The sequence below is a fragment of the Ovis canadensis genome, chromosome 1 (assembly GCF_042477335.2).
Source record: "Ovis canadensis isolate MfBH-ARS-UI-01 breed Bighorn chromosome 1, ARS-UI_OviCan_v2, whole genome shotgun sequence".
Classification (NCBI taxonomy): Eukaryota; Metazoa; Chordata; class Mammalia; order Artiodactyla; family Bovidae; genus Ovis; species Ovis canadensis.
Window position 1 is genome coordinate 267,691,721 of NC_091245.1, and position 12,927 is coordinate 267,704,647.

The 12,927-nt window shown below is 45.8% G+C and overlaps 2 protein-coding genes across 4 annotated transcripts in view; both read right to left on the bottom strand.

Annotated features, from left to right (window-relative positions):
- TSPEAR (thrombospondin type laminin G domain and EAR repeats) overlaps positions 1–12,927 on the bottom strand; it is a 170,857-nt gene that overhangs the window by 70,495 nt on the left and 87,435 nt on the right. The window lies entirely within an intron of this gene.
- LOC138427184 (keratin-associated protein 10-8-like) lies at positions 8,478–9,164 on the bottom strand. Its single transcript, XM_069566542.1, has 2 exons — positions 8,782–9,164; positions 8,478–8,736 (listed from the first exon to the last, which is right to left on the bottom strand). The coding sequence occupies exons 1-2, from the start codon at positions 9,162–9,164 to the stop codon at positions 8,478–8,480; spliced, it is 642 nt and encodes a 213-aa protein (XP_069422643.1).

The following is a 12,927-nucleotide window of genomic DNA, read 5'->3' on the forward strand; positions in this document are numbered from 1 at the left end:
CCCCCTGTTCCTGAGCATCTACCCCCCAAACCAGAGTACTTTACAGGGAGCTCTCCCCTATAACCATTTCTCTCAGAGAAGGAGTTAACTTGCAGCTCCAGTTAATAAAAATTCCTGGGCATGACAAGAGTGTTTCAACTTACGAACTCTGAAGTTTCTCTGGCCTGCCTGATCAGGCTTGTCCGGCTGCATGTGATTCTTTATACCCTCCTAACTGTGAGAGGCATGGGATGTTTTAAAACTTTCTAAATACAGACTCTTTTGAAAAGTTAGAAGATCATTAGTATAGTATTAGTGGGTTGATTAGGAATTCTATTGGTGAAGGGTTTTTTCTTCATTTGTCATGCCAATAATTACTGCTAATTCCCTGCCCTGGGTGTGACAAGGATGTCTCAGGTCAAACCTCTCTGCTGACAGACTAGCTTGTGTGACAACCTCTCAACCATAAACAGCACAGAGAGTTTGGAGTATTAGCATAGGGCTTTTTTCATTGATGAGTCAATGATTGCCATCAGGCCTCCATATCCTTAGGCACCTGGGAATATATTAATCAATATATTTGGAATATAGAAAAGGAAATATAGTAGTTTTTGATGTTAGCAATGCTAGACTTTTTGAGTTAATGAATCTTCTCTTTTGTGGTAGATCACTGTACTTTGTTATAAATCACTATGCTATGTAAAAATGTAACTTTATCTTGGTGAAGGGTTTACATTTGTTGAGCCAATATTTGCTGCTAAATCTCCATATTCCTGTCCTTATAATGAATATAACTAGCATATAGGAGAAATAAGTATTAACCTTTCAGATTAATCATGTTAAACCTTAGGTTAAGTAAATTCCTTTCTTGATTGTAACTCACTACACCCTCACCCTATAGGAATGCAACTTTATTTGGAGGGTGGCGCCTGATTTAAGAAAAAATCACCCCTGGAAAAATAAGTTTTCTGGTTAACTGACCGGTATCAGAAAGGGCCATAAAATGTCAGCAGACCTCATGGCTAAAAGATGATGAAACTCATAAGACCTTTGTATAATTTTATATGAAGCACCTGATTGTGACAAGGGTCAGGTCTGCTGACCCCCACGTGACTCTGTATTCATCCCTATGTATAACAAAAAGGTATATAAACAAACCTGAAAAATAAAGAAATCGGATCAGTTTCTGGAAAGACTGATTCCTCCGTGTCATTTCTTTCTCGCTCCCCGTTTTCCTGGCTGAATTCCCATCTGGTATGAGGGTATGTACCAAGCCTACTGATTTTGCCAGGGCTTCTAAGATCAGACCGGGGAGGCCTCAGTGCCTCCTCTCCCTCGGAAGAACAGAAAGACGCCTGTGGCCTACGTAGGTGGTGATTAGTATTCCACGTAAACCAGTTATTCAGCCTCTTTTTCTTCTACAATATCTGTTTCTAATCTCCCTCTGTATCTGTAATTAAATAAGTTTTTTCCAGGACGCCAATTCCGTCCCCACCTTCAAATTACCCTGGATCCACTGGGGCTGGACCCTGGCAAAGCTCTTTAGTTCCTCTTCACTTTCTGCCATAAGGGTGGTGTCATCTGCATATCTGAGGTTACTGATATTTCTCCCGGCAATCTTGATTCCAGCTTGTGCTTCTTCCAGCCCAGCGTTTCTCATGATGTACTCTGCATAGAAGTTAAATAAGCAGGGTGACAATATACAGCCTTGATGTACTCCTTTTCCTATTTGGAACCAGTCTGTTGTTCCATGTCCAGTTCTAACTGTTGCTTCCTGACCTGCATACAGATTTCTTAAGAGGCAGGTCAGGTGGTCTGGTATTCCCATCTCTTTCAGAATTTTCCACAGTTTATTGTGATCCACACAGTCAAAGGCTTTGGCATAGTCAATAAAGCAGAAATAGATGTTTTTCTGGAACTCTCTTGCTTTTTTGCTGATCCAGGGGATGTTGGCAATTTGATCTCTGGTTCCTCTGCCTTTTCTAAAACCAGCTCGAATATCTGGTAGTTCACAGTTCACGTAGTTTTGAAGCCTGGCTTGGAGAATTTTGAGCATTATTTGCTAGTGTGTGAGTTGAGTGCAATTGTGCGGTAGTTTGAGTATTCTTTGGCATTGCCTTTCTTAGGGATTGGAATGAAAACTGACCTTTTCCAGTCCTGTGGCCACTGCTGAGTTTTCCAAATTGGCAGTTTTTAAATGAACTGAATGAAGGGCAGTTCCATCTCCAGGTAGGAAGAAACGGCTGACAGTCTGGTTTGGAAGTGAACTATTATGAGGTGGACCCCAGATCTCTCCCACCAAACAGTGAAAGATACAGAGCTTCTGGGGGAACACTGGGGACTAAGGCTGATTTTTTCCATTTTCAAATTATTACAGCTTTTCCTGCATTGTCAGGCCAAGTCTTTACCAGTAGTCCACCTGGGAAGCCCCTTATATCTTTCTCAAGTAAAGAGAACAGCAGTGTATTTTCACATAAGCAAGAGCTTGGAAAACACTCTACTCATGTTTCCCTCTTGGAGAAACTTTTAAAGAAACAAGACAAACGATGGGAGTCCCCTGGAGGTCCAGTGGTTAAGGATCCACCTCCCAGTGCATGGGGTGTGGGTTCAAGGCCTGGTCAGGGAGCCAAGATCCCACACAGCCCTCAGCCAGAGAAACCGAAACACAAAAAAGAAGCAGTGTGGTAACAAACTCAATAAAGACTTTAAAAATGGTCCAGATTAAAAAAATCTTAAGAACAAAAAACAGAGAGAAAGAAGACAAATGGCCAAGTGAGGAAACATAAGGAGCACATGGGGAATTGGGCAGGTGTAGGTGCGAATGCCAGGAGCCAGCGTGAGGAATTCCACCCGTGACAAGGTCATGCGGCAGAGCTCTGACGGCAAGGCTAATCAGACCTCAGGTTTTCCCCTTGGAATTTCCTGAGCATCCACCCCTCAAAAAACAAGAATCTGCCTGCTTTTCCACTCTTCTGATATTCTCTGGAAAAAAGTCAATTCAGGGCTTTAGTCTTCTGCATTTGAAAGGGATGTTTCAGTTAAACACCCTCTGATAACTCTCTAGCTTGCCTAACAGGTTCCCCGGACCTCTTACAGCTTGTGTATTGCTTTCAGCCCCACAACTGCGAGAGGCACAAAGCTTAAAAGCATCTTAAAGATACAGAGCCTTTTCTAAAGAGTTAAAAATCATATTGGTAGAGGGTTTTCACTGTTGACTCAAGGACTGCTGCCAGGCCTCCATATTCTTTATCTTTTAGGCACCTGGGAGGATGTTAATCAATGTAAACGTTATATGGAAAAAGATATATAGTAGTTTTGATGTTAGCAACACTAGACTTTTGAGTTAATTACTTTTCTCTTTGTTATATATCACTGCACTCCTCTTGTGTCCTTGCTATGTAAGAATGTAACTTTATTTAGTGCTTTCTGAGAATGGCACCAGACTTTGGGAAGATCAACACAAATAAGTCTTCTGGTTGACAAACTCTTATCAGAAAAAAGGCTGTAAAATGTTAATTGGCCCTTTTGGCCAGAAGATGATGTAAATCACCTAAGACTTATGTATACAATTAGGTATGCAGAGAGAAAAGCCTGGTTTTGATAAGAGTCTGGACTGCTAACGCTGCATAACTTTGTGTTACCCATTGATCTCCATGTTTTATCAAAAGTATAAAAGGCCCTCTGAACAACAGAGGATGGAGCCAGTCACTGGACTGGTGTCCCCCGTGTCTCTCTTTCTCTCTCCTTTTCTCCCTTTCCCTCCCTCTCCTCTTTACTTTAATTTCAGGCTGAATTCCCATCTGGGGTGCGGAGGCTCGCCAAGTCTACTTACTTGCCCTGGCTGTTGAGACCCGCGCGAAAGGGAGCCTAAGGCGAGGCACCCTTAGATATTCAAGCGAGTGCTGGTGGCCCAACGTAGATGGTGCAAATTCCTTGTCTGGAATTGTATTGGTCTTCCACGTAATCCAAGTTATTCAGCCTTCTTTTTCCACTTAATTTTCCTACTACACTATTTCTTCCTAATCTAATCTTATATTAATAAATAAATAAGATTTCCTCGCCAACGCCGTCCACCCTTCGAATTCCCTCAAACCACCGGGGCTGGACCCCGGCATGCAAAGAATAAAAGACGCTTACTCCTCAGAAGGAAAGTTATGACCAACCTACATATATATTCAAAAGCAGAGATATTACTTTGCCAACAAAGGTCCATCTAGTCAAGGCTATGGTTTTTCCAGTGGTCATCTATGGATGCCAGAGTTGGACTGTGAAGAAAGCTGAGCGCTGAAGAATTGATGCTTTTGAACTGTGGTGTTGGAGAAGACCCTTGAGAGTCCCCTGGAGTGCAAGGAGATCCAACCAGTCCATCCTAAGGGAGATCAGTCCTGGGTGTTCTTTGGAAGGACTGATGCTGAAGCTGAAAATCCAATACTTTAGCCACCTCATGTGAAGAGTTGACTCATTGGAAAAGACTCTGATGCTTGGAGGAATTGGGGGCAGGAGAAGGGGATGACAGAGGATGATATGGCTGGATGGCATCACCGACTAGATGGACATGAGTTTGAGTAAACTCCGAGAGTTGGTGATGGACAGGAATGCCTGGGGTGCTGTGATTCATGGGGTCCCAAGGAGTCGGATACGGCTGAGTGACTCAACTGAATTGAGGTGAGAAGAAAAGGAAGAAAAGTCTAAACAGCCAGAGCTATGGGTTCTGTTGGTACACACAAAGTCTGGTCCTTCCCAGGCAGTGACCCTGGTGAGGTTCTGATACTTCATTAATATCAGATGGTTTGAAACGCTAAGCTTTTGGATTGTTGTTGCTGATTAGCCGCTAAGTTAAGTCCAATTGTTTGTGACCCTAAGGACTGCAGCATGCCAGGCTCCTCTGTCCTCCACTATCTCCCAGAGTTTGCTCAAATTCATACCAACAGAGTCGATGATGCTATCGAAGCATCTCACCCTCTGCCGCTCTCTACTCCTTTTACCGTCAGTCTTTCCCAAATTAGAGTCTTGTCTAATGAGTCACCTCTTCGCATCAGCTGGCCAGAGTATCAGAGCTTCAGCATTAGCATCAGTCCTTCCAGTGAATATTCAGGCTTGATCTCCTTGCTGTCCAAGGGACTCCCAACAGTCTTCTCCAACACCATAGATCAACAGGACCAGTTCTTTGGTGCTTAGCCTTCTTTATAGTCCAACTCTCACATATATACATGACTACTGGAAAAACTACAGCTTTGACTAGACAGACCTTTGTTGGCAAAGTAATGTCTCTGCTTCTTAATATGCTCTCTAGGTTGGTCATAGCTTTTCCTCTAAGGAGCAAGCATCTTTTAATTTCACGGCTGCAATCATGAAATCACAGTCATCTGCAGTGATGTTGGAGCCCCCAAAATAAAGTTTGTCACTGTTTCCATTGTTTCCCCATCTATTTCCCATGAAATGATGGGACCAAATGCCATGACCTTAGTTTTTTGAATGTTGAGTTTCATTAGCTTTTTCACTCTCCTCTTTCACCCTCATCAAGAGGCTCTTTAGTTTCTCTTCACTTTCTGCCATAAGGGTGGTATCATCTGCATAACTGAGCTTGTTGATATTTCTCCTAGCCATCTTGATTCCAGCTTGTACTTCATCCCACCTGGCATTTTGCATGATGCACTCTGCATATAAGCTACATAAGCAGGGTGAAAATATACAGCCTTGATACTCCTTTCCCAATTTGGAACCAGTCCAGTCTTATATATCCAGTTCTAATCATTGCTTCTTGACCCACATTCAGGGTTCTCAGGAGACAGGTAAGGTGGTCTGGTATTCACATCTCTTTTAACATTTTGCATATATTGGGTTTAATAAAATGTAATTAAATAAACTCTACCTGTCTTTTTTCACTTTTAAATGTGGCTATTATAAGAGTAGGGCTTCTGGTGGCTCAGCAGTAAAGGATTCGCCTGCCAGCAGGAACTGAGACAGACACAGATTTGATCCCTGTATCAGGAGGAGCCCTGCAGGAGGGCACAGAGGCCCACTCCTGTACTCCTGCCTGGAGAAGCTCATGGACAGAATAGTCGGGCAGCTTACAGCCCATAAGGTCACAGAGACTCAGACAAGCTTGAAGCTACTCAGCACACACGCATGCATATTATAATAGGTACAATTACATTTGAGGCCCCCAGTCAAGGCCCTTCACACTGCTCCACGGGTGTCTGCCTACCCAGCACTGTCCTGAAGGGCCAGGGTACGTCCCTCCTCCCCGTATTTCCCCAGAGGGATAGCTGCCTTAGTACTTGAATTCCTGAGGGCATCACACAGCGAGCACCTGCCATTTCCAAATAGCCCATACCCCTTGGCTGTTGGTCCCTGTGATGGATAGTTTCAAGTGTCAACTGACCAGGTCATGGTGCCCAGTCGTTTGGGTAAACATGTCTGGATGTCATGACACAGTTGCTTCTGAGGTGAGATCAATACTGAAATCAATGGACTCTGAGTAAAACAGATTTCCCTACAAAATGTGGGTGTGCTACACCCAAGAGTTGAAGACGCTGAGAACAGACTGAGGTCCCCCAAGGAGAAAGAGATTCTACCAGCAGGTCATCTGTAGCTGCAACACCAATTCTTCCCTAGAAGCTCACCCTGCAGGTTTGGATCTTGCCTGCCTCCAAATTGTGTGAACCAGCTTCTCAACATCAATCTCTGCATATGTGCACGTCTTATTGGTCCTTTCTCTGGAAAACCCTGACTCACACAGGCTCCCAACATCACTGCATGTGGCTCTCACCATCCAGACCTTTGCACACAGAGGGAAGCACTCACACTCATGTCCAGGGCACGAGAGAACGGCTGGCACCAGCCTGACTGAAGCTGTTTCTGGGGTAAGCTTTACGTTTTCAAGGCAGATGTTTACTAAATGGGGTCTCCTTTCTGAAAGAGATGGGAATACCAGACCACCTGACCTGCCTCTTGAGAAATCTGTATGCAGGTCAGGAAGCAAGAGTTAGAACTGGACATGGGACAACAGACTGGTTCCAAATGGGAAAAGGAGTACATCAAGGCTGTATATTGTCAACCTGCTTATTTAACTTATATGCAGAGTACATCATGAGAAACGCTGGGCTGGAAGAAACACAAGCTGGAATCAAGATTGCCAGGAGAAATATCAATCACCTCAGATATGCAGATGACACCACCCTTATGGCAGAAAGTGAAGAGGAACTAAAAAGCCTCTTGATGAAAGTGAAAGAGGAGAGTGAAAAAGCTGGCTTAAAGCTCAACATTCAGAAAACAAAGATCATGGCATCCGGTCCCATCACTTCATGGGAAATAGATGAGGAAACAGTGGAAACAGTGTCAGACTTTATTTTTTGGGGCTCCAAAATCACTGCAGATGGTGACTGCAGCCATGAAATTAAAAGACGCTTAACTCCTTGGAAGAAAAGTTATGACCAACCTAGACAGTATATTCAAAAGCAGAGACATTACTTTGCCGACTAAGGTCTGTCTAGTCAAGGCTATGGTTTTTCCTGTGGTCATGAATGGATGTGAGAGTTGGACTGTGAAGAAGGCTGAGTGCCGAAGAATTTATGCTTTTGAACTGTGGTGTTGGAGAAGACTCTTGAGAGTCCCTTGGACTGCAAGGAGATCCAACCAGTCCATTCTGAAGGAGATCAACCCTGGGATTTCTTTGGAAGGAATGATGCTAAAGCTGAAACTCCAGTACTTTGTCCACCCCATGTGAAGAGTTGACTCATTGGAAAAGACTCTGATGCTGGGAGGGATTGGGGGCAGGAGGAGAAGGGGACGATCGAGGATGAGATGGCTGGATGGCATCATGGACTTGATGGACGTGAGTCTGAGTGAACTCTGGGGGTTGGTGATGGACAGGGAGGCCTGGAGTGCTGCGATTCATGGTGTCGCAAAGAGTTGGACACGACTGAGCGACTGAACTGAACTGAACTTGTCCTTAGTGAGGCCCCATGTTCCCAGTGTGCAAGCCTGGGGCCTAGATATGTGCCCCACTGCCACCCCAGTACTCAGTTCATGCAGGGGTCTACAGGTGAGCAGGATACTCTGGACTCGGGGCTGCAGTGGAACTATGGCCACAGGACACCCTGGCAAAGAGTAGCCGGGCATGGTTAGCCATGCCTGATGATGTTATTCCTCTGGATACAACTCGAGGCCAGGTTTCTAAACCAGCCCAGACCACTCTCCACAACAAAGGTCTTTCCCAGGGTTTGAAGAGATAGGCACTCAAGGCAGACAGAGGGCATGATAATGACTTTATTTGTTAACAGGCAGACCCCTCACCTAGGTCAGGACAAAATCCATGACCAAGGATGGAGAGCAGGATGCTGGCTGACACTCAGAGCCTGGAGGGAACCAGAAGCCAGCCCAGGCTGCTCACAGGAAATTCTGGGGCAGAAGGAGACCCCAGAATGGGCTCAAGGCTACAGAAGTTTCAGGTGAAAGTCAGCATTGGCCCTGGAAGGAGTTGGCAATGTGCCAGATCAGCAACAGGGCTCTGGAGCTGAGGTTAGGATGCGGCAAGCAGGGTGGGAGCACGCAGGCCTGCAGAGCAGGGACACGCAGGAGGCTGGGCGGCAGCAGCTGGGCTGGCAGGAAAAAGTGGGCACGCAGCATGCGGGGCGGCACACAGGACGGCAGAGGAGGGACACGGAGGAGGAGGGTCTGCAACTGACCGAGGAGCAGGGGTTGGGCTGGCAGCACAAGGAGGCTGAGCAGGGGGAGGACTCACAGCAGACGGGCCTGCAGCAGAGGGGTGTGCAACAGACGGGTCTGCAGCAGACGGGCCTGCAGCAGACAGGCCTGCAGCAGACAGGTGTGCAGCAGACGGGCCTGCAGCAGACGGGCTCACAGCAGGCCTGCTGGCAGGGGGAGGAGGTGCAACAGGTGGGCTGGCAGCTAGACTGCTGGCAGCATGAAGCTGGGCAGGAGCTGTTGCAGGCTGGCTGGCAGCAGAGGCTGGACTCGCAGCTCACTGGGGCACAGAGGAGGGTCAGACGGGGGGCTGGAGCACAGCAGCTGGGGGCACAGCAGGGGGGCTCGCAGCAGCTCTCTGGACAGTCATCCACCTGCCAGGAGGACCCAGTGCAGGAGTCACAGGACCCGGGCAGGCAGACCCGGCTGCTGTAGCTCAAGTCGCTTGAACAGGCAGACAGGGTGGAGAAAGCCATCGTGGGGTTGTGGGGCTGGAGGAGGGTGAGGATGTGAGTGTGAGTGAGTATGTGTGTGAGCTCCCAGAGCTGCCCCAGCTTTATACCTCTCCTCTGTGCTGTGTGTTGTTCTGGCAACAGCTTGATGCAGTCTTACCTTCCTTGTTTTTGTTTAGTGTCTTGCTCTGTTTTGGCAGCACTGGTCAGTCTGTAAATACCTTGGCTGGTGAGGCTCCTGAGTGGAGGCAGGGATATCCTGCCCATGTTTGTCTCCAGAGGAAAGATAGTAGCAAAGCTTTTGATGCCTTTGCAAGGAAAGTAGCAGTCAGGTAACTTTCTGAGAACAATGGCCCTCTGCTCCAGTGGGAACAACAGGTGCTCTTGTAAACAAAACTTCTAGTCCCAAGGAAGGGACGAGAGCCAATCCCAGAATCAGGGCTTTGAGAGAAGGGAGGTATGTTCAGGAGTGGACAGGTCTGGCCACGCCCCACTGGCATGGCTGCAGGGTGTGAGCTGATAGAGCAGGCTGTACTTTGTGAGCTGATACTGCTGGTTGTCAGGGAAGGTGAGGGGACCTGTGTCTACTAGAAGTGAACCCTGGGTCAGATGTGAGGGGCTGTGTCCTCCTGGGGCAGAGACTGGCTCACAGAGAAGGGCTCGGATGCAGATGCAGGCTAGCCCAGAGAGAATGACCACTGGAGCAACTGCCTTTTGCTGCATTGCACCTGAGCTTTTATAGAAGCTGCACAAGAGTCTTACTGCTCACACCTTCCTTCTCTCCTCACAGTCCAGACAGTGTCAGGGGCTCCTGCAGCCCTGGGTGCTGATTCGAACAACATCTCCTCCCTCAAGGACCCCTTCCACTGGTAGGCATTCACCAGGCTGAGGTCCTGGAGTCTGTCATAGTGAATGTCAGTAGGAGGGCCTGGTTGTCCGTAAGCCTTGTGCGTGGACACCTGGACACTGTGTCTCCAGTACTCCATCCACAGCTGTGGCCTAGTGAGCACAAAGGCATCTGGCCACAACCCTGTGTGCCCTCACTTTTCAGCCATTGTGTTCTTCTAAGTTTCTGAAGGGGCAAGGGCAGGACCTTGGTGATGCCCTTGTCTGCAGGTAGCCCCCAGATTCCATAGAGGACTTGTCAGGGGCCAGTGGGCTTCCAAGTTCCAGCCTTCACTGACCTCTGATGAGTGGGGCTGGGGACTCTACTGGAGGACTGCATGGCAGTCAGATAACAATGGAGAAATATTACCTTAAAGAAATAATAGGTTGCTGCTGCTGCTCCTGCTGCTAAGTTGCTTCAGTTGTATCCAACTCTGAGCGACCCCATAGACGGCAGCCCACCAGGCTCCCCCATCCCTGGGATTCTCCAGGCAAGAGTACTGGAGTGGTTGACATTTCCTTCTCCAATGCATGAAAGTGAAAAGTAAAAGTGAGGTTGGTCAGTCGTGTCCGACTCCTAGCGACCGCATGGACTGCAGCCTACCAGGCTCCTCCGTCCATGGGATTTTCCAGGTAAGAGTACTGGAGTGGGGTGCCATTGCCTTCTCCAATAATAGGTTAAAACTGTATAAATGTATTGAACAACTTTAACTTACACATCCAGGAGGTTGAATAAATTCCAAATAAGATACACACATAAAAGTCACAAACAGACACATCCTAGTAAATACACTGAAAGTCAAAAACATGGAGAAAATCTCAAAAGCAGGAGAAAAATGCTGAGTCACTCACAAGGGAACCCCGGTAAGACTTACAGCTGACTTCCCATTGGAAACAATGGAGACCAGAGTCAATGGGACCAGGTATTCTCAAATTGCTCAAAGTGTAAACTGTCAGTTTTCATTCCAATCCCTAAGAAAGGCAATGCCAAAGAATGCTCAAACTATCACACAATTGTACTCATCTCACCACGCTAGCAAAGTCATGCTCAAAATTCTCCAAGCCAGGCTTCAGCAATACATGAACCACAAAATCCCTGATGTTCAAGCTGGTTTTAGAAAAGGCAGAGGAACCAGAGATCAAATTGCCAACATCCGCTGGATCATCAAAAAAGCAAGAGAGTTCCAGAAAAACATCTATTTCTGCTTTATTGACTATGCCAAAGCCTTTGACTGTGTGGATCACAATAAACTGTGAAAAATTCTGAAAGAGATGGGAATACCAGACCACCTGACCTGCCTCTTGAGAAATCTGTATGCAGATCAGGAAGCATTACTTAGAACTGGACATGGAACAACAGACTGGTTCCAAATAGGAAAAGGAGTACGTCAAGGCTATATATTATCACCCTGCTTATTTAGCTTATATGCAGAGTACATCATGAGAAACGCTGGGCTGGAAGAAGGACAAGCTAGAATCAAGATTGCTGGGAGAAATATCAATAACCTCAGATATGCAGATGACACCACCATTTTGGCAGAAACTGAAGAGGAGCTGAAGAGCCTCTTGATGAAAGTGAAAGAGGAGAGTGAAAAAGCTGGCTTAAAGCTCAACATTCAGAAAATGAAGATCATGACATCTGGTTTCATCACTTCATGGGAAGTACAAAGGGAAACAGTGGAAACAGTGGCAAACTTTATTTTGGGGGGCTCCAAAATCACTGCAGATGGTGACTGCAGCCATGAAATTAAAAGACACTTACTCCTTGGAAGAAAAGTTATGACCAACCTAGACAGCATATTAAAAAGCAGACATTACTTTGCCAATAAAGGTCCATCTAGTCAAGGCTATGGTTTTTCCTGTGGTCATGTATGGATGTGAGTTGGACTGTGAAGAAAGCTGAGCACCGAAGAATTGATGCTTTTGAACTGTGGTGTTGGAGAAGACTCTTGAGAGTCCCTTGGACTGCAAGGATATCCAACCAGTCCATCCTAAAGGAAATCAGTCCTGGATGTTCATTGGAGGGACTGATGCTAAAACTAAAACTCCAATACTTTGGCCACCTCATGCGAAGAGTTGACTCATTGGAAAAGACTCTGATGCTGGGAGGGATTGGGGGCAGGAGGAGAAGGGGACGATCGAGGATGAGATGGCTGGATGGCATCACTGACTCGATAGACATGAGTTTGAGTGAACTCTGGGAGTTGGTGATGGACAGGGAGGCCCGGCGCGCTGCGATTCATGGGGTCGCAAAGAGGGACACAACTGAGTAACTGAACTGAACTGATAAACTGTCAATCAATAATCCTATATACAACAAGCCATTTTTAATACATGGAGGAAAAATATATTCCCAGATAAAAAGAGAGAGAATTTGTTATTAGTTGATTCATCTTATAAAATACTAAAAAGCCAGTAACCAGACAGAAATTCTAATCCACAGGAAAAAAAAAACAAAGAGCAGCAGTAAAGGTAACTATGTAATTACAAAAAAAAAAAAATACGAATTCACTTTTCTTATTTCTTCTCTTAATTGATTTAACACAATTTAAAATAATATATGTATAAAACATTGTATAAAAAAATGTATGCAATGTATTGTTGGGCATACACTTCATAGAAATGTAATATATTTGAAACATCAGCACAAAGGAAGTACGTGGGAGCACAGCTATATTGGGCAAAGGAAATAACAGCAGATGACGATTCAGATCCACAGGGAAAAGTGAAAAGAACCAGAAACAATAAAAAGGTTAGCATAGAACAAGCTTTAAATATATATTGCTTTCCCTTCTTCTCTAAGCTTCTTAAAAAATCATAGAAGTATAATATGTAGTAATTATAACCACATATCATTTGATTTTCACCTTTTAAGGTGTAATATTGTAACAGCAAGACCACA